This window comes from Aulonocara sp. 'chitande type north' Nkhata Bay, linkage group LG14 (assembly GCF_057382095.1).
Source record: "Aulonocara sp. 'chitande type north' Nkhata Bay isolate Kocher_YH1m ecotype deep benthic linkage group LG14, A_spYH_male_GT1.1, whole genome shotgun sequence".
Classification (NCBI taxonomy): Eukaryota; Metazoa; Chordata; class Actinopteri; order Cichliformes; family Cichlidae; genus Aulonocara; species Aulonocara sp. 'chitande type north' Nkhata Bay.
This window is the reverse complement of record NC_141357.1, coordinates 34,375,763-34,402,219: the sequence shown is the minus strand read 5'-3', so window position 1 is coordinate 34,402,219 and position 26,457 is coordinate 34,375,763. Positions and strand designations below refer to the sequence as shown.

At 40.1% G+C, this 26,457-nt stretch overlaps 3 protein-coding genes across 4 annotated transcripts; 1 reads left to right on the top strand and 2 right to left on the bottom strand.

Moving 5' to 3' along the window:
* The first annotated feature begins 425 nt into the window (after nucleotides 1-425).
* rasgrp4 (RAS guanyl releasing protein 4) lies at nucleotides 426-14,282 on the top strand. 2 transcript variants are annotated; one of them, XM_086262248.1, is made up of 17 exons: nucleotides 426-948; nucleotides 6,719-6,894; nucleotides 7,499-7,610; nucleotides 7,814-7,876; nucleotides 7,983-8,117; nucleotides 8,278-8,416; nucleotides 9,329-9,502; nucleotides 9,638-9,754; nucleotides 10,336-10,611; nucleotides 10,705-10,785; nucleotides 11,052-11,156; nucleotides 11,286-11,395; nucleotides 11,506-11,656; nucleotides 11,755-11,791; nucleotides 12,148-12,279; nucleotides 12,384-12,577; nucleotides 13,042-14,282. In XM_086262248.1, the coding sequence occupies exons 1-17, from the start codon at nucleotides 932-934 to the stop codon at nucleotides 13,147-13,149; spliced, it is 2,127 nt and encodes a 708-aa protein (XP_086118374.1). In that variant the 5' UTR covers nucleotides 426-931; the 3' UTR covers nucleotides 13,150-14,282. The 2 variants fall into 2 exon arrangements, with proteins under 2 accessions (XP_086118374.1, XP_086118373.1); XM_086262247.1 differs by having other exon boundaries at nucleotides 8,275-8,416.
* On the bottom strand, nucleotides 14,114-23,382 carry hnrnpul1 (heterogeneous nuclear ribonucleoprotein U-like 1). Its single transcript, XM_086262243.1, has 16 exons — nucleotides 23,235-23,382; nucleotides 22,470-22,749; nucleotides 21,962-22,249; nucleotides 21,428-21,638; nucleotides 21,255-21,328; nucleotides 20,823-20,962; nucleotides 20,366-20,465; nucleotides 20,167-20,279; nucleotides 19,717-19,983; nucleotides 19,405-19,527; nucleotides 19,159-19,287; nucleotides 16,950-17,118; nucleotides 15,968-16,231; nucleotides 15,601-15,749; nucleotides 15,308-15,511; nucleotides 14,114-15,008 (listed from the first exon to the last, which is right to left on the bottom strand). The coding sequence occupies exons 2-16, from the start codon at nucleotides 22,705-22,707 to the stop codon at nucleotides 14,892-14,894; spliced, it is 2,586 nt and encodes an 861-aa protein (XP_086118369.1). The 5' UTR covers nucleotides 22,708-22,749; nucleotides 23,235-23,382; the 3' UTR covers nucleotides 14,114-14,891.
* A 278-nt stretch (nucleotides 23,383-23,660) lies between these two features.
* opa3 (outer mitochondrial membrane lipid metabolism regulator OPA3) lies at nucleotides 23,661-26,157 on the bottom strand. The gene is made up of 2 exons (XM_086262250.1): nucleotides 25,953-26,157; nucleotides 23,661-24,575 (listed from the first exon to the last, which is right to left on the bottom strand). Exons 1-2 carry the CDS (start codon nucleotides 26,092-26,094, stop codon nucleotides 24,247-24,249), a joined length of 471 nt encoding a protein of 156 aa, XP_086118376.1. The 5' UTR covers nucleotides 26,095-26,157; the 3' UTR covers nucleotides 23,661-24,246.
* Nucleotides 26,158-26,457: the final 300 nt, after the last annotated feature.

Sequence of the window (26,457 nt, the reverse complement as noted above, 5' to 3'; positions counted from 1 at the left end):
ACCCTGAGAAATGACAGCGGCAGTTTAAAAAAAAGAAGAAAAGGAGAAATCAGGAAGATAGACGTGATGTGGGGCACCCTGGAGATCCAGTGGGGAGACACGTGTCCGGTTTCAACAGTGTCACCAGGCCCTTGATGATTCCTCCTTAGTAACTTAATTCTTTTGCCAGGGTTTGACAGTGACACAGAAAACTGTATCAGAAAGAGGCTTTAAGGTGTGGCCTATTTTTTTTTCCTGTGTTGACACTTAAAAAGAACCCGAGAGTTCCCCTCTTGAAGTACACTGATGCTCATATGATTGCTCATCACTATCTCTCTCTAACTCTCCTCCTCCTTCCTCTATTGGTACTCCATTTGTGTTCACAATTCTAACTCTCTCTCTCTCACTCGCTCTCCCCTCCCCCTTGCACACGGCCACACACACACACAAACACACACAAACACACACACAGAAACTGATGTGAGTTCCCCTATCTATCAGAGCCAGTTCCTCCATTTAAGATGCTGACTTGTTTATGTTGAGGGGACGAGTGAATGACTGTTGCGAGTTTTTGCACTCTACTTCGAGGCTTCTTTGGGGCATTTTGTCTTGGCATGTCTGCTTTGTTGCAGGAAACGGAGGCATGAGGTCTGCTTTGTTACTGATTTGTGGTTGACAGATAAAGCGAGAAGGAGGTTAACTCACTCATAGAGTCGTTTGATAAGCAGGACTTAGGCGCGGAGTTTAGTCGATGAGTGTAGGTGAGCAGCCTTCGACCTCGAGCAGCCCTCCCTGCTGTGCCTGCTCTTGCTGTCCAGTGCACAGTAACACATAGAGGACACAGAGGAGATAAAGGAGGAGCAAGGCCAACCATGGAGCTGTAGAGACGTGCTCAAATGCCTGTACGGATCACCAGTGGAGGAGGAGTGTTGCTGAGGAGAAGAACTCTGCAATGAACAAGAACAAAAGGTAATTAAATAAGAAAAAAGAGACAGGGCGTTAAACCTGAGAGTTCGCTGCTCGCAGAACCATTTGCACCTCAGTTTCTTAACAAGTGTAAGTCTAAGTATGTGTCAGCAGCAAGTGTTTTGAGTGCAGCAGTGATGTGTGAACATTGAGGTTGTAACTGAGATGTGGTGTGGTTTGTGCAAAGGTTCTTGACAAAGTCAAAGAGAAACAAGGACATTTATTTCTGCATCTAGTGTATGCCTCTTCTGCCATTTATTGTCATATTCAACACTGTGCACATGGAGGCTTTGGGTTAAAATAAAGGCTGCAGTTAATGTTTTGACCTGCATATCAGTGAAGACTATCAACTTCTCAAATTATTTGTGTGTACTGCACACAAGTGAGAGCCAACATTCAACAGTTGTGCGTGCCTGTGGAGAGCTGCCTGCTTGCCTTTCCATGGAAATGCGTTCTGCTTTTCTGTTCTGTCCAGTAATCTCCTTTTTCACGTCAGTGCAGTGACGTTTTTTGCATTCGATTTTAGATACAGCAGAGAACCTATATGTTTGTGTTTTCAGAGGCATTTTTTACTGCTGCAGTTGTGACCACAGATCTTATCAGATTACTTGGAATGAAAGGGTTGTATGTTAAATGTTGAGGTAGTCAAATGTGAGTTTTGTCCAATTAGTTACCTGAGTTTGAGGGTATGGAGTTTCCCCTTCAGTGGCAAGACTGTCTAGAACTATCACATAAGGTCAGCATTGTATTTTTATCAGTTATGCATATGAGTTTAACAATATGTAAGACAATAAATAACACATTCCTGAAATGTAGAAATCTTTGTAAAATCTCTAAAAAAAAAAAACCCTAAAGAGAAGCATGGAACAAACTCAACGTGGAACTAAATTGTAATAGTGGAAAATTAGGGAAGTAAGTCACATTAGAATTATTGTTATAGGTTAAACATACATGTGTGTATACCAGAGAGAGAATTTCCAAAAATTGGAGAGAACAGAGTGTAGTGCTTAGTTGAACAGGTACAGTACTGAGTAAAAGTCTTGAGCCACTCCTCATTTCTTGATAGTTTGCTTCCAAGCAGCCAGACTTTCTTGTAATTGTAAAGTGCTCTTGAACAGCGTCCTAAGGGTCTTTCAGTGTTTGGGGTTTTTTGGGGGGATATTGGCTCTCTTTTACCTGAACATTTTCAGGGGACTATTTTGTTCCGTTTTTTGTTATTGTTATTTCTTCATTAAGCCACTTAACACCAACCTATGAATCATTCAAGTATGAAAAGGGCATTTTAATTTGTATATTTAGGCATTTTGCTATTAGCAGTCTGTCACCAAAAAAAGCACATCATTTATTCCTGTTTCTTTAGTTGAACTTTGACACACATAATATAGTATTTGTGCTTGATTCCCAAAGACCTAGTTAAAAATGGCATGGATTGCAATGCGTGCTTAGAAATTATGGTAAATGAAGGGCAAAAGACAAAGTACCAGGACTAGCAAACTATCTATAGCAGATAAACATTATCTAAATGTCAAGTCTGTAAGAAATAGGAAGAAGAATTTCAAAGATGTGATACAGGCATGAGAAACACATCTGACCCTTCAGTCGATCAAGCTACTATCTGCTAAAGGTTCACCAGAAATGGTCTCAGTGGAGGATTGCCCTCAGTATTCACAGAGAAGGTCAGGAGAGAGGTACAACAGTCAGTGTCTATAGCCATCTGTAAAACACAGTGGCAGCTCTGTCATGGTGTGATGCTGCCTTTCTGGTAGTGTTGTTGGAGGTCTTGCCATTAATTACTTTTGAATACACAAAGGTACTATCAGATTTTGATTGAGCATCCAAAGCATCTGAATATCCGGTTTTTCATTTTTCAATGTGACAATGATCCCAAACACACTGCCAATTCATTAAAAACATACCTGGATTGAAAGCACATAACAGAACACTATAGGTCATGGATTGGCCTCCCCAGAGCTCAGAGCTCAACAATATTAAGGGAGCACTGGAAGATCTTGACAGAGAACAGAACAAAAGGCAGCCAGCATCCAAAAATGAACTTTGAATGTTCTTGAAGAGGCAGCGTGACCTATTCCTGAGGACTATTTAAAGAAATTACAAAAAAGCTTGACTACTCATTATAATTGAAAAAATAGTGTTTCTATACTGTATCTCGATGCACACTTGAATGTTCTAATGAATGGCTGCCCCTAGCTCCCATTTTCCTAGCAAAATATAAAGAATTTGGGGATTTCTCAAGACTTTTGCACAGGACTATATGATTGCACTATATACAGTACTAAGGAGGGGAGGGGTCAATAGCTCCTTGCAGAAGATGCATCCTCTTGATGCAGAGGGAAACAAGAATATGGGTTGGGAGAGGGGAGAGCAGGGGAAAAGAGCAGTACACAAACAAGGCCTTCAAAGGGCCTGGGCTTCAATTAATCAATTAAGGAAAGAAAGAGAGGAATTTGCATATCCCCCCGCCAGTGTGAGAGCAGGAGCAAGGGGAGGGGGTTACTGGATCTTTAGCCAGGAGTCTCAACACAGATGGGAAAGAGAGTGAGGGGGATTTCCAGAGAGAAAAGGAGAAGCTGTTTCCTGAATGGAATGAATAGAACAAGGATGAAGGAAGAGGAAAAAAGTGAGCAAAGTAGGAGTTAGTGAGGAAAATGAGGAATGGAAGGTCTTCCTGAAAAAAGAGTCAGTGATGCAATGGAGCAGGATCCAAATGAATAAGTATGTCATGTCATGTCATGCGCACAAGGATTTTCTTTTCAACACAAAGGTTGTTCCTATAGATGACATGCTAAATAAAGGGAGTGCTTTTCAAGTTGCCCTATGCTTTGGAAAAAGTCAATGCAAATTCCCAAACAGTAACTGTGTTCTAATTTGCATCCATATCCACTACACTCTATTTTCAAATGGCTCTCTGTCATTGAAGGTGGTCAGTGTCACTACACAGAAAACATACCTTTGACTGATGTTTTGTGTGTTACCTACTCAGCACTCGGGGGAAATTCCCTGAATAACGTTATGACATCAACAACATTTCCCCGTCAGCATTTCTGTTTGTAGTTGCCGTGTCTCACGTATGTGCAAGTGCTTTGACAGCAGGTGAATTCACTGAGAAAGGTGATATGTTGCAAAGGACATTGAGATTAGAAAACCACTCAGTTTTGTTTTTAAATGTACAAAATTAGTGTACATACTTCAATCCAAACACGTAAAAGAAATAACGGACTTGGAAACACTTGAGAACATAGAATAGATATTCTCATAATTTATTGAGACTGTTAACGAATTAGGTGATTATTGGTTCATTTTCAATCTGGATCAGGTAATATCTTTAAGTCAGTGTTATCTGCATAGTCAAAATCCCAAATTGCATTGTTTTTTTAATCGATGGACTTCACAGTCTCTACAGAATGTAACAGCTTAACTTAAAGCAAAGACCTTACCCAGCATGAGATTTAAGTTTCACAGTACACTTTTGCAGAAACCTAAAAGGCAGCTAAGTATAGATAAAATGACAGAGGCATCTTGATTTCACAAGCTTTCCTCTCCTTAAAATATATTTGTTGAAAATGTTGCATGCTGTGCTGTTAATGTTAGTGTTTTGAATTCAGTAGCCAGACTGTGTAATGAGGCAGAGGGGAGGAGCACAAGAGGCAGATCTTTGTTGCCCAGCAGGTTTCCAAACCAGTCACCTGGAGCCTGAGTACGAGGAAGAAGAGTGATGGAGTCTGGTTCATCACTGACATCCCCCTAATGCAGGGGTGGGCAATCTCAGTCCACGAGGGCCGGTGTCCCTGCAGGTTATAGATGTGTCCTCGAACCAACACAGCTGATTTAAATGGCTAAATTAGTTCCTCAACATGTCCTGAAGTTCTCCAGAGGCCTGGTAACGAACTAATCATGTGATTCAGGTGTGTTGACCCAAGGTGAGATCTAAAACCTGCAGGGACACCGGCCCTCGTGGACTGAGATTGCCCACCCCTGCCCTAATGTTTTGAGTCTAGATGTCTCTGAGAGTGAAATATGTTGCGTGATGACTAGATGGAACAGCACGTACAGGCAGCTTGTGGTATAAATAGATAAGTGAATGTCACCACATGTTCCTGTGTATCTATAAGTGTTCTGCCATTTTATATGTTTTTGAGTGTCTGGACAGTGGGTGCAGGTGTATGTTTAGTAATGCATAAACTATATGAGAATGTACCAATGTGGTGAGTGGGTTGGGGAAATAAGCTGAGTGCTTAGGTTAAAAGAAGGGGATGTAGGTCTGGTCATTCAGGGAACTTGTCACCAGTTCTCTGAACTCACAGTTGTTTCCTGGCAATTTCATCACATTATCTGCAGTATAGACTGACAGTTTCATATTGGTTACATACTACTCAGTGTTTGCTCAGATGCACGAATACAAAATGTCTTAAGTGCAACACAAAGCTTCACCACCTTTAAAAAAAAAATGACAGACACTCTTAATGGGCAGGTTTGTTGCAAAATGTAGTTTCATTAATGTTTGGTAATTGTGGATCTAGACTTCTCTTAAGTCTCTTGCAAAACTGAGGTAACTATACCAGTTAAAATGTAAATGAAAAAGCAAAGAATAGAAACCAATAAAAAAGTTAAGAATTTCACTGGTTATTGTGAAACACGGTCAGATATTGCACAACTGAGCCACTGATCTGAAGAGGAAGCATCAACATAATCATGAAACAGAAAACTGTTGTGTTTAAGCATAAAATGTAGTATCTCTCCCTTATCTTTGTTGTCTAAAAAGTTGTTTTTGTAACTCTACTTGCACTTAGCATCAGTCCAGCTTCAGCATAAAGTATGCACAAAGGGATGGCCTATATGCTATGACTAGGCTGGATTCTCCTCAGTTGCAAATTTCCATTGAAGTCCAAAAAAGGGAAAATTTGCATCAGCGTTCTGCCACATCAGTAGCAGGACACCAGTCACCAGTGTATGATTACTAAAACAAATGGGTCTTGTGGTTACATACTGTATCTATAGGCTGCGAGGTGAATCAAAGAGAGATCTTCCGTTCTTGCCTAGTTTACTTGTGAGATGTGGTAAATCTATTTTGTTTTCGACAACAAGAAAGCATAATTTCAGTGTCTTATAAAAACTGATGGGTGATGTATTTTTATACTAACAGCATCCAAATATGTTTTGATGTTTTACTTTTTTAGACTTATAGATTTTTTTGTAACTTCAGTACCACTTATCAAAAACAAAAGGACTTATAGCAGTCACTATGCCTTATTTAATCTCTCATGTTGTCTGTTCCAGATTTTCCGTGACATTAATAGGAGTTTAAAAATAAAAGTTGCTCTGGCCTATGTCACCATTAGCACCTGCAATTAAAGAAAAAAAAAATCCCGATCAAAACTAATTCTTACAAAGTTTCTAAAAGCACGGGAGTAAAAATACAGTACAACATTTAAATGTGTGACACAACTGGCCACCCATCTAATGTCAGTAATGAAAAGTCCCCCACTACTTCAAGTCTTTTACTTATTTGACAAATTTAGAGAAGCGTCTGAGCTGTTGCGTGCAGTTAGTCTGCTTGTGCATGATGGCTCAGACAGCAGCAGAGCTGTAGCAGAGCTTATCAGATGTGGGGAGCTGTGTTTCCTCTAATGCTGGCTTGAACTATCTCGTCACACATTGTTCTACTTTTTTAGGCTACTTATGCTCCCCTTTTCTCTCCCTCTCTCGCTCTCGCTTTCACTCTCTATCTGCCTTTCTGTCTGTCTCACTTTCTTAGGAAGTCCAATGTGGAGAGTCCTGGTGTGCTAAAGGGCAAAAACCTGGGCCCCCGGAGGAGGAATACATGTCCCAGTCCTCAGGACATCACCCGGGCCCTGCAGAGCCCCAGTTCTGCTCCCAGTGCCAGTGCTGCCAGCCTGGATGACCTCATACAGCGCTGCCTAAACTGCTTTGGTCAGTCTCTGTTTGCCATGTGGTTTTACACTTTAACAACAACAAGGTTATATAATTGAGGGATGAGGGAAAGTGTGGGGGGTGGGGGTGAGAGAAACTGACAGGGTGGGATGGAGAGAGACAAAGAGCAGTCTCATACAATCAAGCTTTGTTCTGTTGGGTTACAGAAGCCAGCCAGTCATTCCCATGCAATGTTAAACTATACAAATCTCTCTATCTCTATCTCTATCGCCTCCTCTGTTGGTGTATCAGTCAGTTCATTAAAATTACACAAATACATTTTTTGGATATCAACTGTTAAAGGTCCTGAAATGTGACAGTAGAAAAACTCAAAATAATGATCTAGTTAACTGGCATAATATAAAGCTTTCCTAGGGAAATGTTAGGGTAAAATAAAACTAGGTAGTTTGGTTGTACTGAACCTTTAAATTATAATTAATATATATTTCTGTTGATAAAAACAGGCATACCTAGAGAAAGTCTGAAATCTCCACTCTACCTGAGCTGCTTGGTGTGACATAAACTCGTTGCCTATTGCACTGTTTGTTGTTTTTAATCACATTAATCCTCCTCCTGTGAATCCACTGCTCCGTTTTGCTTGCAGATTCAGAGGGCAAGACTTCCAGCCCAAGAGGGACCCAGTTGGTCCACATGACCCTGATGATGCACAGCTGGGTTGTGCCATCTGAGGCATTTGCCCAGAAACTTCTCACTCTATATCCTCCACTGCCACTCAGTGTAATACTCTGGTTCCACTGGTGCACTGCTCCCAATCACATGCCCATGTTGATTAATCAGATCAGGAAACAAGCATGGCTTTGTTTTGCACTCCATGTTTGCAAAGCAGATTTCAAGTATATATCCCTACTGTTTGGTATAATTTGCACAGTGTGTTTAGAGCCTTGACTATTATTCTTACTTATAAGGACTGTCCCTCCGACAAGAGAGGACTCAGGCGGACACAGATCCGCCACCTTGCCAGGTGAGTAAGGACACTCGAGACCGTTGAATGATGGAGTATGACGGAACTGGTTATCCTGCTCTATTTGCGAGTAGTAAACATGTTTTCTGTTTTGCTTTGTGGCAAGGCAGTGGATCAGCCAGTTCCCAGCGGTATTTGAGGTGGACCCCCACCTTGAACAGACCATGGGGGACCTGTGGGCACTGGTCCGGTCAGATGGAGGAGAGGAGAAACACTCGCAGCTCATCGAGAACTCCTGCTTGTGAGTCATGTTTCTGTTTGATTTACCGTTGTACCCTGGAAAAACTGCATATATATAAATATGTCTAAAAACAGTTTAAAAAAAAAAAATATATATATATAAACAATAAACAATCCTATAAATAGAATGATGATTTTTGTCCTGTTGCCTTTCCTAGAAGCCCTCACCTGAACATATCACAGGCACCCTCACCTTCTGTGAAGAAGAGGAAGGTGTCTTTAATATTCGATCACATGGAGCCAGACGAGATGGCTGAGCATCTCAGCTACCTTGAGTTTAAAAACTTCTGTAATGTATCAGTAAGTTCACCAAACAACTTCTCACTATTTCTTAGGTTTTTCACCCGATGAGACACCATCATGTTGCCATGACTCACAGAGATGTTCCTAGTCCTGAAATAAGCACTCAGAGTTGATGAATATGCATAGACAAGTTTTACTTTTGGTATCATTATTAGTACCAGTACATTATGTGGTTATGATAATTAGTCCTCTTGTAAAGATGTTATTATAGCCTAGTAGCAAAATTAATGGATAAATCATAAAATCATCTAAGGTTCAAGCTAAAGCTCTTTAGTTAAGCATTCTTTGTCAGCGTTTGAGGTTTTTTGCTAAACAGTGTAGTTTAATGGCATCTTCATTCATTCTACACACAGCTGAGCATGAAGTATGTTAAAGTAAAAATATTATACTGTAAAAATGTTAAAGGTTCACTGTATTTTTGACAGTTTAAATGGTGACACTTTCCATGAACATTGGTCATTTTGTTTTAATCACACTATCAGTAATATGTTATTTGTAAGAACAAGTTTTTCTGCCACATTGTGAGAAATCCTGTTGCGTAACTTGCATTGTAGTTGATGGCATTTCTAACTTTCAATAGGAAGTGTGAACACTTTATGGGAAATGGTTTCAGTGTATCAATTTGCCTAATAGTACCTACATCTATAGTCTCAGTCCCTTTACAAAGTATTAGTAAATGGTGCCATACAGTCGATAGTGGTCACCGTATCTGTTGGTTTTACTGACAGTCAGGCTCCCTCCAGATGTTCCAGATGGTTTGTGAAATTGCAAAGTTGTGCCACAACTTTTTCTTTTACTCTGAAGCCACAATCAGAAGATAAAATATTGTTTTATTTTTATGAGAAAATGATTCAAAATGTTAAAATTACGAATAACCTTTATTGCTTGAACTCTTTTCTAATCGGACAGTTCTTGGATTACCGCAGCTATGTAGTACGAGGTTCAGTCCGGGACAATCCTGCTTTGGAGCGTTCAGTGATGATGTGTAATGGGGTCTCCCAGTGGGTCCAGCTGATGATTCTTAGCAGACACACAGCCCAGCAGAGAGCCCAGGTCTTCACCAAGTTCATTCATGTGGCTCAGGTAAAGTACCTGGGGAGGCAACATCACAAAAACTGAAATAAGAGCTAAGACGCATTTTGGTTTGGCTGCCAGGTCTACTGTTTCAGGTGCACTTTTTCTAATTTACAGTTATTTCTTATGCTCTTTTCCATTTAGAAACTTCGATCTCTGCAAAACTTTAACACTCTCATGGCCGTAACTGGAGGCCTCTGTCACAGTTCAATCTCCCGCCTCAAAGACACTTCTAACCTGCTGCCTCCTGATGTCACTAAGGTATTTTAAATATTGCGTGTAATCATGAGTCAGTGTTAGTGCCTGTCACGCCACAAGGGTGTAAACGTTTAGACATTGCTTTGCTTAATCATTGCAATGTCTGTTTCTTCACCTGCTAACCCAGTAAGTGGTGTTTCTGGTAATTCTTTATCTTTTGTTAGATATGGTGGCATTCAAAAAGTGATATTTGCATGTCATACACATCAACTAAACTTACTGTACATATGAGAAAGAATGTTTTGGGGCGTAACATTAACTCAGAGAAGTGTTTGGTACACATTCCATTTTTACCTCTTGTTTTTCCTGTGTGGGACAACACCTTCAACTGCCCTCTTGGGGTTGCTTTGTCATATCCTGAAGAGTTTTTATAGATTTTTTACATTTTTAGCTGTATGGTCTCATCACAGCTAGCCAGCTGTTTCTAGACAAACTGGACAAACGTGTGCAAAGGTTTGCCATATCTTAGATTACTCTTAGACGATTCACTGTTTTCCATTTAAACAAAAAAAAAAAGGCTTAGTTAAATATTTTAAAAATATATATTTTTTAATCACTATTTGTCAATCTTTATTTTCTGTCAGGCTCTCAGTGAAATGACAGAGCTGCTCTCGTCGCGGAGTAATTACAGCAACTACCGTCGGGTTTACAATGAGTGCACCGGCTTCAAGGTTCCCATTTTGGGTGTCCATCTAAAGGATCTGATCTCGCTGAATGAGGCCTTGCCGGACTACATAGATGAGGAAAAAATCAACCTGAGCAAGCTGCAGCACCTCTATAGCAACATTAATGACCTGCTGGCCCTCCACAGCTGTACACCACCCTTTGAGGCCAACAAAGACCTGCTGCATCTGCTCACGGTACTAGAACAAGAAACAAGAAGGGGATTTTTACAAAGTTAGATAGCACGAAGTCACAAACATCTGAAATTCTGTTCTGTGTTAATGTTTCAGCTCTCCCTAGATTTATACTACACTGAGGATGAGATATATGAACTCTCATATGCCAAGGAACCCAAGAACCCCAAGGTTCAGGTCAGTAGAGCTGAAGTGAAGCTCTTTGTAACGGTACACAGGTTCACACTTACTTTAACCTCTTCTTATAAGCGGGTGGACATTTGCGCACTTTCTGTGGGTGTAACGTGTTCTTCAAAACAAAAGCAGAGACGCAGTGCTTAAATACATCAAAGTTAGCCACATCAAAGCGCTGTACGTTAGGGAAGTGTATTATGTGGTGGGTGTGTGCATTTTTGCTTGTCTGACAGTCTTCGTGTCTCATTGCTGCATCTGTTTGTCCACAGCCTGTAGCTCCAGTTAAACCCCCAGTAGTGGCAGAGTGGGGTTCAGGAGTCACCCCCAGGCTCGACCCCGACACCATATCTAAACACGTCAAACAGATGGTGGATGTGAGTATGTGACTTTGCAACAACCTGATGTCTCTCACTTCCTTATTACTTGGCAGCCTAAAGCAGAACTAGCAAACTGTTCCTTGACAAGTGGAACTGAATATCTGATCGTTCTGTTGCCCCCTGCAGTCCATAATGAAGAATTATGACCACAATCAGGATGGCTACATTTCGCTGGAGGAATTTGAAAAAATAGCAGCCAACTTCCCCTTCTCCTTCTGTACTCAAGAAACTGACAGGTGAGGAAGCTGCAGCTCACACGCGGGCCTCTCGTCATGACCTAAATGCAAATCAGAGAAAGGACAACTTACTTACATCTATGTTGCACTTTGGAAAATTTTCTGCCTAGGGAGGGACAAATCAGCCGTGAAGAAATCACCTCTTACTTCATGAGGGGAATGTCCGTATGTGCCAAGTTGGGGTACAACTTCAATGACGCGCATAACTTCCATGAAACCACATACAAACGACCAACATTCTGTGATATATGTAGAGGCTTTGTGAGTGTCATTAGCTTTGTTTGTTGTTTGTTTCTTTTTTCTCATTGTTTTGGGTTTTGTAGAAATTTAGTCAAATTGTAATTTGTCATATCTTGCAGCTATGGGGTGTCACCAAACAGGGCTACCACTGTAAAGGTAGGCTCAGAAACACAAAAATAAACCTCTACGATCAGAGATCTTAACCTTCTAATCAACTGTCAAGAGTAATCAGCTTGATCTGAGCAAGAATTTGCCCAATAGAATAAGACAGAGTTTAAGAGGACAATTCCCTGAACATGTGGCCTCTTGACATTTCCTCTGCTATTGAAGTAATTTAGTTTGTAACGCTAAAAGCATTACAAAATTACACGTCAACACTGAAATAGGCTATGTTGTTCCAAAAACAATGGTCTGATTACTCTGGATAATCCACAAAACGTTTTCTTAATCTGAGTGAACGAATCCTTAAAGTGGTAGTGCTTTAAAAGCTTAACATTTTCTCTGTCTTCCAGACTGTGGGATAAACTGCCACAGACACTGTAGAGATCTGGTGGGTATTGAGTGCTTGAAGAAACACAAAAACACGACTGGGTCCTGTCCATGCACCCCCGCACCTGATTTAAGAACCAAGGGCAACAGCTGGAGTGCGTCCTTTCTTCTTCATATACAGTCCGCAAAGCACACACTGTCTTCTGTCAGTAAAAAGTCTCTAAAATTATTATTTAATATTATTATTTTTTCTGGTCAGGTTCGGAAGAGGAGACCTTTGTTTTTCCCCTGAGTAATGAAACAGAGCACCATAAGGGTACATCTGACTGGAAAAGTAACACCAGTGAATCAGTACTGTCCGACCGCTCCACTCAGACGGATCCTGGAGTTTGGACACCTGAGAAGAAGGACAAAAAGGGAAACCACCTTCACTCTCGTCCATCACTGAGAAAGGTGAGAAATGGTGCAAGTTCCTGCAAAGTGATCATTCAGAAAGGAAGTGTTTCTTAACCTTTTCTTCTCTGTGATCCTGTTTATATGTGAAAAATGCCATGATTGCATAATGAAATAATACAGCAAGGATTCATTTAAGATTAAAAACTTTGAGTTGCTACCAGACACAGTACAAAATGATAACTCCGTTAAGAATACTGTGAGCTTGGACTCCATATGTACAACTTTGAATGACTCCCTCTACTGTCGTTTTCATGCATGCTGTTATAAAACAGCAAAATAATCCTTTTTTGTGTCCAGCTTGTCCATCTGACTGCTGAGACTTTACTACCTCATATTTTAGGCACTACTTTCAGAGTTAAAGCATTACAAGTGCAGTTTAAAACACTTTGCAAGACTTTGTGAAATGAGAAAAACAAACAGTGACTAGTTTCTTTATGATTAATTTGACATTTGTTTTCCAGGTCAGCACTCTACCACACAGAACCCGCTGCTCCATGCCTGTTTCCTTCCTGCAGGAGAAGATGGAGGAGCTGCATCTGTACAAAGACAAAAGCAGGGAGCCAGACTGAGCACTCATTTCCCCACATGGACAAAGCACAGACACAAACACATTTTTTGGACAAAGCTGTGTCTGACTCGTGTTGAACTGATACTATTTACTGGCCACTTATTTTAGAAGGCCAGCAAAGGACTCATTTGTGTTTCAAGCATGGTTGTGTGATGTTTTTCATTTGATCTTTGTCACTGCTATTTTATTGGTTATCCGGCTAAGAAACATGGATTTTCCTACTGAGGAACACCTCGTATTGTTTTGAACTGGTGCCTTGGTTTTCTGGTGCTAAACCACCTTACTTCCTAATTTATGCCAACCTATGGGCAGGCTTTTCCTGATCATACAATATATACACATGCAGGGTAGGAAATTAACACTAACCTCAACAAAACTGTGGTTAATTGTAACACTGGCAGCTATATGACAACTCGTCAATTTGGAAAGAATGGAAAACTATTTTAACTGTTATTTATTTGGCTGTTGATTGGATATTTGATATACAAACAGCTAATGTATCAATTTATCGCGTGTCAAAAAGTTATATTATCGAGTTTTACCTTAGCATCTGTTAGCCCAGTTGGTAGTAGAGTTTTGCACATCAAATTCTAAATGGCAATATTGGATTTCATATGTTTTTTACTCAATTAAGCTGTCAGAAAAAGTTAGTGGAAAATCACAAAGTATTTGTTATTGAAACTTCATCATCTATATTGCCCATTTGAATAGCAAAAGGAGCTTGTTAAGCCTAATCGGCCATCATGACTACAGTTTAAAATGTTCATTTCCTTCCCAATGTTTTTGACTTCACATGCATATGGTCCAAACTTGGCATATGGTTTTTAGCTAAACGCTTCCTTTTGTTTTGTCCATGACTTACAAATGTTGGGAAAAAAAGTCGAAAAACATATCAATGATTAATCAGACAGTATGTGTTGTGTCTGACTTCACTGAAGGGGAACAAAAGGACATTAACAATTACAGGCATATACAACTGCATTTATTGTATAAAGACAAGACAGTTTGCGTAACTGATCAAAATCTGATTTTCATTTTCAGGTAGAAAACAAATTGTTTGAAAAGAATAGGATTAAACTACAAGACAAAATGCGCAATCACAAAGGGATGGAAAAAAAGAAAAGAAAAAAACAACCCTGCACATAGAACTAGTCAAGAGTGGCAAAATATTTTTCTCAATCAAAGACTGGATTAAATACTACAGCATCAACACCTATTTAAAAAACGTGTTTCATAATGCTTGGTGTCTATTGCAGTAAATAAAATGTAAAATCGGTAACTGAAAATTAAAAAGCAAGACAGGACAGGGTCATGGATGTAAAAAGCATGCATTTTGTTCTTCTCAAAGCAAGCAAAAGTATTCAGGGTTTGCTGTACTTTTCCTGCCTTCTTCACACTATGAAATGTACAATTACCTCTTCAATCTGTAGTAAATGTGGATTTCATACATCCACACTGAATGCATTATCAATAACATTCATTAAATGTCTTGATACCTATCATCTACCACTTCACGGTCACTGCTTAGAATAAGACTTAATTCAGTAAAAATAATGAAAAGACATCAAACTGTATGTAATTTAGGTGTACACGGATTGATGGCAAATGAAGGCTACTGTGTTAAATCAGATGGAGGATGTTATGGTTGGAGACACAATGTAGGACTGTACAAAAATCAATCTTCTGCAGTTATCAGAGGTGTTCAGGACACAGGTGGATGCAGGTACAGATGCAGGAAGGAAGCTACTGGGAACCAGAAGATGAGCCTTGGCTGCCTTGTCCAGGATAGCTGCCATACTGGCTGTAATATTGATTCCACTGGTTCTGATTCTGGTAGTACTGCTGCCACTGCTGAGCATACTGTAAATCAAAGCAAGAAGCATTTAGAGTTAAAAGTATGTTTACAAGTTTGAGATACTTCATGATCATTAAACCCTTTCCAAAGCCTTAAAGGTGGAGAAAGAAAGAAAGAAAAGGCTGAACACTGTTTTAAAGTTGTGAACTTTGTGATTCAGTTTTTCTACAGTGAAAACTTTGGATAAAACTTGGCCACCATCAGATCGATTACTACTAAAGTGAATTCATTAGGATTTCTGCCACTGGGCTCTATTGAAGTAACGGCCTGAGTTCATAGGGCCAAAAATGGACGTTAGTGGTACCTGCTGATACTGCTGGTTGTAGCTCTGCTGTGGCTGCTGTTGTGGTTGCTGTTGTGGTTGCTGCTGCTGGTGGTTGTACGTCTGACCAGTGGCAGGTGTCTGGCTGTAGCTCTGACTGTATGCTGGGTACTGACTGTAGTTGCTGTAGTAATTCTGGTTGTAGTTGCCCTGGTTGTACCCTTGATTGTAGCTCTGGCTGTAGCCCTGAGGGTGAAGAAGAATACAATGATATAATTTTTTCCTCCATTTTATAATTTATGGTGTTTTATCCATAAATGAATCATATTAAGTACCTGGTTGTATCCTCCTTTGTTGTAAGAGGGTGCAGTTCTGTAGCTTCCCCCTGACTGCTGACTGCGGTTATATCCACTTCGTGCATCAGAGCCTCCGTCACGGTAGCTGTTGCCCCACCTGTTCTGGTTATAGCTGCCACGATTGTAGCCTGTAAAACGCAACAAAAAGATGAAATATCTACAGACATTTATTGAACAATTTTATTTTACAAAAATGCTGTGCCAACGTAAAAGTCAAAGGAAGAAAGCAGGTGCAACATTTGTTAAACTGAGATCATTAAGTGTTCAGGAAAAATATGTTAACCTGAAAGTTCCAACTTTCTAGTTTGAAATTATCAAAAAATAAATAATATTTAAGAGTTCTTACCTCCTCTGTATCCACTGCCTCCATCCCCACTGCGGTTCTGGTAGCTGCCACGAGCTCCATCACGGTTGTCATACCGCTGGAAGCTACCACCTCCGCGGCCACGGAACCCACCAGACCTGTTATCAAAGCGTTTCTCAGGGGGTGGGCCAGCTTTGCGGCCCTCCTCATTGTACTGCTTCATCAACTTTTCAGCCTCGTCGCGCTGCAGCTCGACGTACGTCACTGCCTCCAGGAAGTCGCAAGGCTCAGGGAGAGTAAAGTTGGCTTCAAGAGTGGCAGTGATGACCACAGGAAAGAGACAGCCCATCCAGCAAAAAAAGGATGGGAGAGAGAGAAAGAGGGGGAGGGGGTTGTAGTGAAGACCAAAGCAGCCACACCACCGGAAGACAAAATGAAAACTAATTACTATTGTACAGGGGAAAAGTACATCAGAGAAACTAAGAGCAGATAATGAAGCAGATGGTAGGGTAAAGGGAACAAAAATTACCTCCAAGGGAACATGGAGGAAACATTTGTTTAAACAGACACAGGAGAGGAGGGAGACTTCAGTAAAGGTGGGGAGGGGGACAAAGGACAACTAAAAAGTTGGTGAGAAGAGGAAACAGCTCTGCAAACCAAGGACAGCTGATGTGAGAGTGTTACAAATTAACTTACAAAAACATATGCATGTAAATGTGTCATTTGGAAACATTCGTTTCATGGAAGCCAATTGCGCAGTATTGGTTCTATTACAAAGCCGAAATCTCAGTTTGCAGGGCATCAGAAGTAAGCTGAATGGCAAGTGGTAGATACAGGGCAAAAAATAAGAATCAGATTCATGTTGACTTTTTAAAAAATATCCAGGTCTGATATCTGGCCAAAGGCTATGATGAGGGAAGGGGGGAGGGGGCATCTTCCAAGTTTGATTTTAGAGACAACACATAGAAAAAAAGTAAAAAAAGTAGATCTGGTGTTTTATTTATTGTTTCCACAGCGTTCCTACCTTTCATTTCTAACACAGCATGATCGGGCACATCCTTCCCCTGCTCATTGGTTTGCTTTAATGTTCGTTCTTTTAAATCCTCGTCCGTGGGACAAATTACAATAGCCTTGCGTTGAAAACCTTCAAAAGGACGCATTTTTCGTCTCCTTGCTGATCCATAAACATTTGTCTAGCAATGGTGACAAGAAAGAAGTAGAAGCTTGTTTGTTATTGTTTATTTGTAATGGCTTTCCACTGGAAGGAAGCTGGAACCCTGCAATAATGAAGTGAGAGAGGTTTGGCTTGGACGTCAGTCTACGTTTTTACTCAGGTACTATTGGCCTCTCGTCACTCCACAGACTTACCTCACGGTCTGTGCGTCCAGGTACCCAGTGACTGCTAAAGAAAGTTATTGTAAATAGAGGGACCCCGTGCTGACTAAACTTTCTGCTTTGTCAGACAACGCTAAGATGCGCGCACTCAATTCTGTGTTCATTCAATGACTATGTGCTGATTGTAAATATGCTTCAAAAGCACTGCTACAATTACGCAGAGCAGTAACTGAGAGAAGCTGTGAGTATTTTGTATTTACCTCAAACATTAAAAGAACTTAAATATGCCCTAGATGAACAGTTACAATACCGAAAGGTATATTACAGTTACCATTTCGATTGAATTGATTTTCAATTCAGTTAATTCTTCTTCTATTGCGATGTAGCGATTATAAATGTAGAGATAGTTTGCAGTAGTCACCAGGTGGAATAGCAAATACATAAATATTTCATATCTTGCTCTGAACAACCTAATTTCAGTATTATAAACTACTGCTGTTAGATTTTTCTCCCAAAATATTCCATAGCACTGATCAGCAGGAACGACTCATGGTTACATTTTGCTTTGATGACAGTGCCAACTGTCAAATGTAGCCACATTATAAATCACATTTTTTTCCATAATCCTTGCTGCCTGTGTAAGAACTCAAAACCGAATGAAAATGCTTCAAAAACCCTCGTTTCAAATCAGGACTACAGCTAAATAACAAACACTTAATAATTACGCTTTATCTAAATTAGGCTTTTAGGTGACATTAAAACTGCCAAAGCACAATTATCAAACTGCGCCATGCTATGACATTCAAATAGAAGACTTGCGGTTAGGACACTTTAAACAGCAAACAGCTCACAGTATTAACTTCAAACAATCTCTCTCTTCATCCAGCAGAACTCAGTGGGGTCTCCACTGACCAACAAACAACTAAGTAATGCCAATGTCAGTTAAATTTGTAATGAATATGATCTCACAATTTAACAGTGAGAAGCTTATACAAGTTCTTATTAGTAACCAATTTAGCTTTAAATATATGCCAAAAGCTTAAAAAGAAAAAAAAAAAAAAAAAATAGGATTTCGGTTCCTTAATATACACAACGAAATCACATACCTCAAAGAAAACACTGTGTCTAAAGTGCCAACTTTACAACTTTTATCGAATATAAACATGTCCGAAAAGCACCATTTACCACAGCATGCTGCTTCAAAAACCGCTTGCTAGTCTCATGGGTCCCTCAGACTTACCTTTACTCACCTTTTCTTCATACGAGCTCTTGTCCCATTCCAGACAACACATATATAACCTACCTGCAAATACTCACAGTTTCCACAGAAAAGCCACAGTCCACCATCAGACCCACCTACCTTTTTCCCACATTTCCTGAGCTCAAAGATCTGAAAATCTAAAAGGCTGTTAGTCAGTACTTACCTTAGGGGTCAATTTATTAAAAAACACACTCAAAAGTTCCATATATCTCACTTAAAAAATAGCTTTTAAAAAGCTATCAACTCTGTCTTATTAAATTAGCAACAGAAGGTGTTTTTCTTACTCACCAGTCAGAGCTTACTTGTTTCTCAACATCTTTACAAAGTCATGGTTTACTTGTACATTGTTGAAATTCACAAGACAAACAATACTGTATTATGACAGGGAATAGCAAGTGCAATATACTGCGGGATGAAAACATAACATATTCTGTCACTTATGAGAGCCATTAATCATTTTCGTTTACAATGCATGACAAGCAAGTGACAAGAGGGAGATCAATGCTTCTTCTACTCTATAATACACAGAGACCCCCTGAAAGATAAATAAATAGTCCATTAGAGAGAGAGTGATCATCAGGGCACATTGACTGACTGTGGTGAGTATTAAAGCAGAGTGTAACTGGAGGGGCAGTACCTGATCGAGGATGTAGTTGCGTCTCTTGCGGGCGGCGATCTCAATCAGCCGGTTCAGACACTGGGTGGCCTGCTGTATCAGAACATCCCAGCGCCCGGCGTAGTTCTTCTGGCGGCGCAGACCCATGACCTGGAGAAAAAGGAATACATTTTAAAATCTTTGTTTGAAAATAAATAAAGACTTTGAACAGAACCAACATTCACAATGTAATGAAGAAAAAAAAAACCCACAACAAACAAAACCAACCTTCATCTTGTCCATGATAGCATTTGTGCCCAGGATGTTGTACTTCTTGTCCGGGTTACTCTCTGCATGCTTTGAGGCCCAAGTGGTTTTTCCACAGGCAGGGAGGCCAACCATCATCAAAATCTGGGGGGAAAAACAAAACAAAAAACCTCTGATCAGTGCTACATCAATTTTTTATTTTGCTTACAATTAAATTTACAAATTGTGGCTAACTTCCAATTAACAATCAAGCATTTAGTCTCCCCAAAACAACAGAAGATTTGGGGGCAAAAACCTCATGTACTGTATAGTACAATTTCACTGCTAACTTACCTCACACTCAGACTTGCTGGCAGGTCCTTTAGTACCTCTGATCTTGTCCTCCATCTCCAGATTGTGGATGAAGGTGTATCCCTCTTGTGGGGGGAAGTAAGGCTCTCGCTTCTGTCCAAAGTTGAACTCAACCGCACAATTCTTAACCAGGACGTGAGGGAACAGGGCACGGCCTGCCAAGGCTTCTTTGGTTGTCCGGAAAGCCACACCCAAATGCACTCCATTCTTAGAGAAGCCCATCTCCACCTCGTCACCACTGTCAAAGTCCTTAAAGTGACAAAGCAAAGAAAACGTCTCAACTTGTAAAATATGCAAAATGCGAGCATTATGATAGATTACTACCATAATTACTGAATAAAAACACAATAACTAAAATAAAGAATACATTATTAAAGAAATGTGTGAAATTCTTATGTGATAAGCTTTAGAGAAAATGAATCAATTACTTACAATGTAACAACCGATGACATCATTTTCGCCAAACTTCTCACCAAAGTCTGAAAATTTACAGTCAACGGATTTTTTTCCTGTTCCTCCATATCCAAAGGAAAATGGCTCCTCGCCTAAAACATTGCAGGATTAAAACAATTGTTTTATTAGTTGACCGAGCAAACATCATGTTGAGTATTGTGACAGATGCTTCACTCACCAAGCTGAGTGCTGCAGTGGTTGAGAGACCACCCAATTCTGACCACATGGGGATCAGGCTCACTGCTGGGGAGGTGCTTCACAGGAATTTCTTCATTGATCTTTAAAAAAAACAAAAGTCAAACACAATCAGAGTAAGATTTTTGTTTGCCTAATACATATATGCGTGCGTGTGTGTGTGAACCAGAAGGATTACTTGACATTATTTCAAAAACAAACAAAACAAAAACAAAAGAAAAGTTAACCAGAGCTTCTATAAAAATTGTGTTTTCAGCTACATTGGTTTAAAGGCCAAGAGGGTTAATGCTATTCTTACATTTGACGATAATGCTTGTTAATAGTAAAGTTTCCCCAATACCAAATTGGTAAAATTTCATAAAATAGGTCTGACCTCATCAGCACGAATCATCTGTCTAGCTTTAAAACTACTAAGCCTTTAGACAAACGCATCCATTTACCTTCATCTCATAGCACACGCGTCCCTGGGTGACTCCATGAGTTGCTCGTGCCCCAGCCCAAAGGTAAGCAAAGCCTTCAATGGTCAGTGGATAACCACTGTAGCGGTCACGGGAAACTTTGAAGTGCAAATCACAATTGTCTGAAAACCAAAGAGTTAAGCACAAAGCATCAAACACTTCATCTATATCAGTCATAAGATGGTAGTCTACATCTCTGCAGCAATAGTGGGCGCTCATTATCACTGTAGATTAGAGCAGAGCATACATATATTTAAAAGGTTACACGTAATCCATCAACAAAAGCATGTAGTGAATAAATGACTGTGTCTGCTACAACAGTCCAACTTCCTATTGTCTCTGATATTTATAAACAACCATAGACAGCACACTGACACTAGTTTGTTCACACACTATTTAATGTACCATACTTACATGTATCAATTGTAACAAGAGTGTCATCTATGTTCTCCTCTTCATCTTCAGCAGGAGGCTGAGGTGTTCGGGATCTGTACAATAACACCAGAGTATTTATTGTCATACACTTTGCCTTATCCATTCCGAGTGTAGACAGTTGAGTTAACTTAGAAAAACATGTAGAAGCCCACCTCTTCTCCTCACGGTGCTCATAATAGCTGTAGCCCCTGTTCTCCTCATACGGCCTCTTACGTCCATAGTGTCCACCTCTCTCATCTTCAGTTTTGACTTGCTCTGGCTGGCCTGTGGTATCTTGCCCATGCTGCTGGTCATGCTGATTATCTTGTTGCCTTTCACCTGCACCCTCAGATTCATCTTCCATTTTGACCTCTACTTTAACTTCTATAATTAGACATGAACAAACATAACACATTTTAACATGAAAACAAGTTGTTGAATTTTTTCTACTAGGTATGAGAGCAGTTTGAGTGTTGGGTTTACATGTCTTTACTGTATGGCCAAAGTCCATGAGGAAAATTTTACACTACCTTTAGCATCATTTAGTTTAAGCAGATCACTGTGTCATTGTGCCACCTCTGCATGTCGGCAGTAAATAGCAGTAAAACTTGAATCTCTGAAAAGCGTTTCTATTCTCAACCAGTGCCATCAGAGATTAATACAAGACTATAAAAATCAACTGAGTAATAAAAGTAATGAAACATTACCTTGTCTATTCTTTTCATTCTCCTCCTCTTCATTCTCTTCCTCCACTTCCTCCTTTGTTGCAGGCTTGGTCTCTTCCTCAGACATCATGTCAGTTTTCTGAATATCCTCATCTGCTGTGAAGTCGGGCACATTGTGACCCGAGTCTGAAGGAGTCTGACTTTCGTAGGGGTTACCTTCTGCCTCCTCTTCTTCATAGTAACCACCTGAATCTCGGCCCTCATCTTCATCTTGAGGGGCATCACCTTCAGCTTCATCACCACCACCATAGTCCTCAGCTGCTTCTGAATCTGGAAATGTAAAATTTTTAAACTTAGTTTAGGTGTTCTAAAGTTTGTAAAGTGAAAAGTTTGTTGACATTTCCCAACTTTGAAACTTTAATTTATACTTAAGTACAGTGAAGTGCTTAAACTGTAATATCAGCAAAGGGCAGAAACTGGATCAAAGTCCAAAACAACGTAATAAAACTAGTTTCATGGAAGTGAAATGTTTAATGAAATAATACTTTACCTTGCTGCTCTTGTGCATCCGTTTCATCTTCATTGTCTTGGTAGTCATCACCGTATTCCTCTTCCTGCTGCTGATCCCCTTTATCCTCTTGCTCACCAGCATCAGCCTGAGCTTCAGCCTCCAGAGCGGCTTTCAGCCTCTCTACGAGGTCTGCCTTCAGGCCTCTGGTGTCCAGGCCACGGCGCTGGAGCTCTTCTTTTAACTCATTGACTTTCAGTTTCTTCACGTCAACACTCATTGTGATTTTGGATATCTGCTTGGTGCTTCTTGTCTTTATTTGCTACAAAAATTGGGAGGAAATGTTCAGGTACTGCTAAAAACACTGCCTATAACTTTCAAATGTTATCTGCTGCGCGGCACCGTGCCCACAGCCAAATAGGCTGCGTTAGCCGTTTAGCTAAGCTAGCAACGCTGGACAGATTCTGTAAGAATATACAGTGTTCCACTACACGTCTGTGAATAATTAAACTCGTGTTTTATTGCAGCCGTTACCAATACAACCCTTTGCAAGACAAAACTATTCCTAAAATAGATGCTAATGCTATTACTCATCTAAATATCTCGCTGAGCGCCTAACCTTCTTAGCCTAGCATTAGCTAACGCACCGACAGCCGCTGCAAGGGAAGAAACTTTAACTCAGACAATAAGCAAGCTGCGACCCATACTTTATGTCTGCACGCAAGTCCAGGAGGAAATGAACTGTGCAGTCCGCTTAAAGTTTAGTACTAAAGCGGAATATATTAACAAAACAAGGTTGAGGCCTACCTCCTTTCACCCAAGTTGCGCGGGCAAGTCGTGTTAGAAGACTGAAAGAGTTGCTACCGCCCCCTGGCGCCACAAAGTGGCCCAAACTCAGAACCGGAAGTTAACCAGAGCCGCTTGGTTGAATTTATTATTCTACTGCAAAAACACTGGGGTGCACTTCTTTGAGCTACCAAATAGCGCGAGTTTACCATTAACTAATTTGTACCATATAATCTTAGATGAAAAAAACAAAGTTCTGTATGATACGCGTTAAGCACTTGGAGCGTTCCAAAGCAGGAAGTGTTTAAGTTGACGTCATCTTGGGTACTGTAGTTTTACAGTAATGTGAAGACACGCGGGACATTATCCACTCTGGAGGTGCTTTCAGTTTTGTTCTCTTGTTTCGTATTAAACATAACAAAAACGCTATCAACAGCCAACATATCATTTTATTTCAAATTTTTTTTCCAATTGTCACCATATATCCAATTAAAAACCAGCAATTACAACATGGAATTTTATGGACAGTACAGGGGCAGATTCTCTCAAAAACTATCCAGTGATATGAGCTGGTTCTGTTTTTGTTTTTTTTTTTCCATTAATAGTAACTCATAATTAGTATTAAAAAAATCATATAATTCAGTATTTCCAAAGTGATTAAGGTCTACGAGGATCACTGAATTACAAATAAAGGAATATGCTGAAGCTGTTAAAAATATATATGTATATATCAACTTTAAGGTCACCACTTTATTGTACTGTAAGTTTTTATATACACTCAGTCAACTTTACAATGAACATACAAGGTCAGCCAGTGAAATTCACTATGAATATCATAGCAATTCCTTTTTTTACAACTAGTTGCTCAGAACACGAGCAAACAATAGCACCCAAATCCGCATTGCAGTGATATACTTATATCAACCTCTTCCACCCAGCTCAAAGCTATGAGGCTGTACATGTACACCTGCACTCACTCCTTCATCCCACAACCCGACATTGTGCCTTGCTGTATAGCAAACAACTAAATTTGTTACTTTTTGGTGGGAACAGGAAATGACAGCATTTGCCTGTTGACCTCTCTCAGCTGCGCACTTAGAGTCTCTGTCGTTAGGGATAATTCTGCTAGTTGCGTCTGTAGGCTTATGAGGGTCTCGTTCAGCTCTTCCTCTTTACGGCGAGAGTTAGCCGCCTGTCTGCTGTACTCTAACACCATGCATCCACCACCAATGAGGAAGATGATTGATTCCCCCAGTAACTCGGCGCCCAGCTCTGCTGCCGCTTCCTCGTTCAGCGGCTTAATGGTGGCTCCCCTGAAGCCCATGATCCGCATCTTTGTTCGCATCTCAATCCAGTGATAAACTGTTGGAACAAGGAGCATACAGTATATAAGGAAAGAAGACTTTGAATATGTTTGGGTCCTGTTCAATTTTTCATCAAAAGGATCAGCTAATCTGGTCAAAGGTTGTGAATACAGGAGAAACTGCATTTATAGTTAAAGATGCATGTCATCATTGCACTATCATTTACAAAAGTGATTTGATTTGATTTATTATAATCTTCTACCCAGCTGAGAAAGTAGCCTTAATACCATACTGAAATTGGGTTGAAATTTTTTAGAATTTTTTTTAGAATAAAACATGAAAACAGGACAACACTGCCCAAAACCACAGAATCAGTGGTGCTCTTGGTACATTACACAGAAATTAGGCAACCAGGTTCATTAAAACTGAAACATTCTTCCGTATATCTGTGGTCACCACATGACTTAGGATCCACATTTACTAGTTAATAATTCAAGAGACTCTCCAAGATTCAGCAGTCCATCAAGGAGACAAATTATCTTGATGTCAGTTATAAGTGGGAAAAGAATAAAGCCCCCTGCAAAGTGAGAAGTCTCTTAAACAGAATGCAAGAAGGCTGCCACGTAAAGATGAATCCCTTCACAGTCACTGGTGTCCTGTATAGCAACTGAGAAGCCAAATCCCTCAGAGCCTTAGCTTACATAATATTTCTTGTCCATAACAAATTTTGTGTGTTGTCATTTTGCCCCTGCTCAGACTCCTCAAAAGCTGGTGTGTCCTCCATTTCACCTTCTTGCTTCTGGCCCTCCTCCACCCCTTGACAGCTCTAAGTATGACTACACCTTCACAATTCGGAGTAAAATCCTTTCTGCTTCACTCAGCCATCATATATGAAGATAAGACCACCTTTAAATCTAATCAAACTTTAATTGCATTTTATCTACTCAGTCAACAAATAATACCGTGCCCTTTTTTCTGCAGCGCCTTTTCATAAAAGCTCGATTTGATGCATTAATTTACTTAAATTTGCTATCTTTAAAGAAAAACTGTGACTTCTTTTTAATTTGCACACAGTAACAAACACAACATGATATACACAGTAATCTTTACTTGGGAAGTATTTTGAATGACTAAACAATAGAGCTAAGTGTCCACTTAGCATATTTCTGTCTAATTAAAGTCAGTGTCACATTCTGAATAGGGCGTTTGGACAACAATTGTCCTGCCGTGCCCTCATAGCAAAGGCTAATACAATCTGTTTCAATGACAGACAAGACCCGCCCTTTACACCTTGCCTGGCTGCTATAAGATGATTGGATAACAGTCATTTCAGGTTCATTATCATTGGTTGTTGCGCCTCCCCATGCTTATCAACCGTCAGAGGTGACTGGACTGAACTCTAAGCCTTTAGCAGCCGTTAGCTCAAATTACTCACTCTGTGCCGGCGGCAGGCAAATGTAAGTTTTAAAGAACTCGCTCCTCCGGGCTCCAGCTTTTATCCGGTTAGCCACAGGCTTGCTCAACTGCCTCACTCCGAGGTAGAGGAGCTTGGCGATAGGAAAGGCACCAACAACCATCTTGGCGGAAACGCTTCTCAATGGGGCGGAGTGCGTAGAGGTTACGTGATGACGTTATTGATTGACAAGCCCAGTCACAAATCCGACCACGTGTCCAAGTCTCGTGAACTGAAACGCCCTGATTTCCTTACTTATTTGGTCCCATCTTTCCCAATTTAAATAACATTATTGATGTTTGACATTAATTTTCTCTTTAAAAATGAACTGAATATGTAATTAATTAAGTTCATAAAATGAAAAACAATTTTTTTGCGTGGCATCATATTGCATTGGTGCATGTTAGATTATTGCACAATGCACAAGCATTATAAACTATAAACAAAAGTAAGGTACTATTTTATGGTTCTATTTTTTCTTAAAATG

What these genes read in the sequence shown, in the direction of transcription:
- rasgrp4 (XM_086262247.1), top strand. An exon ending in CAGATCCGCCACCTTGCCAG is followed by an intron (nt 7,877 to 7,982) that starts GTGAGTAAGGAC and finishes CTTTGTGGCAAG; the next exon opens with GCAGTGGATCAGCCAGTTCC. An exon ending in ACAGGGCTACCACTGTAAAG is followed by an intron (nt 11,792 to 12,147) that starts GTAGGCTCAGAA and finishes TCTGTCTTCCAG; the next exon opens with ACTGTGGGATAAACTGCCAC.
- opa3 (XM_086262250.1), bottom strand. Translation starts at nt 26,094, where the DNA reads ATGGTTGTTGGTGCCTTTCCTATCGCCAAGCTCCTCTACCTCGGAGTG. An exon ending in TTGCCTGCCGCCGGCACAGA is followed by an intron (nt 24,576 to 25,952) that starts GTGAGTAATTTG and finishes TTGTTCCAACAG; the next exon opens with TTTATCACTGGATTGAGATG.
- hnrnpul1 (XM_086262243.1), bottom strand. Translation starts at nt 22,707, where the DNA reads ATGAGTGTTGACGTGAAGAAACTGAAAGTCAATGAGTTAAAAGAAGAG. An exon ending in GCGTGTGCTATGAGATGAAG is followed by an intron (nt 20,466 to 20,822) that starts GTAAATGGATGC and finishes TTTTTTTTAAAG; the next exon opens with ATCAATGAAGAAATTCCTGT. An exon ending in GCAACTACATCCTCGATCAG is followed by an intron (nt 17,119 to 19,158) that starts GTACTGCCCCTC and finishes CACCATTGCTAG; the next exon opens with ACAAATGTTTATGGATCAGC.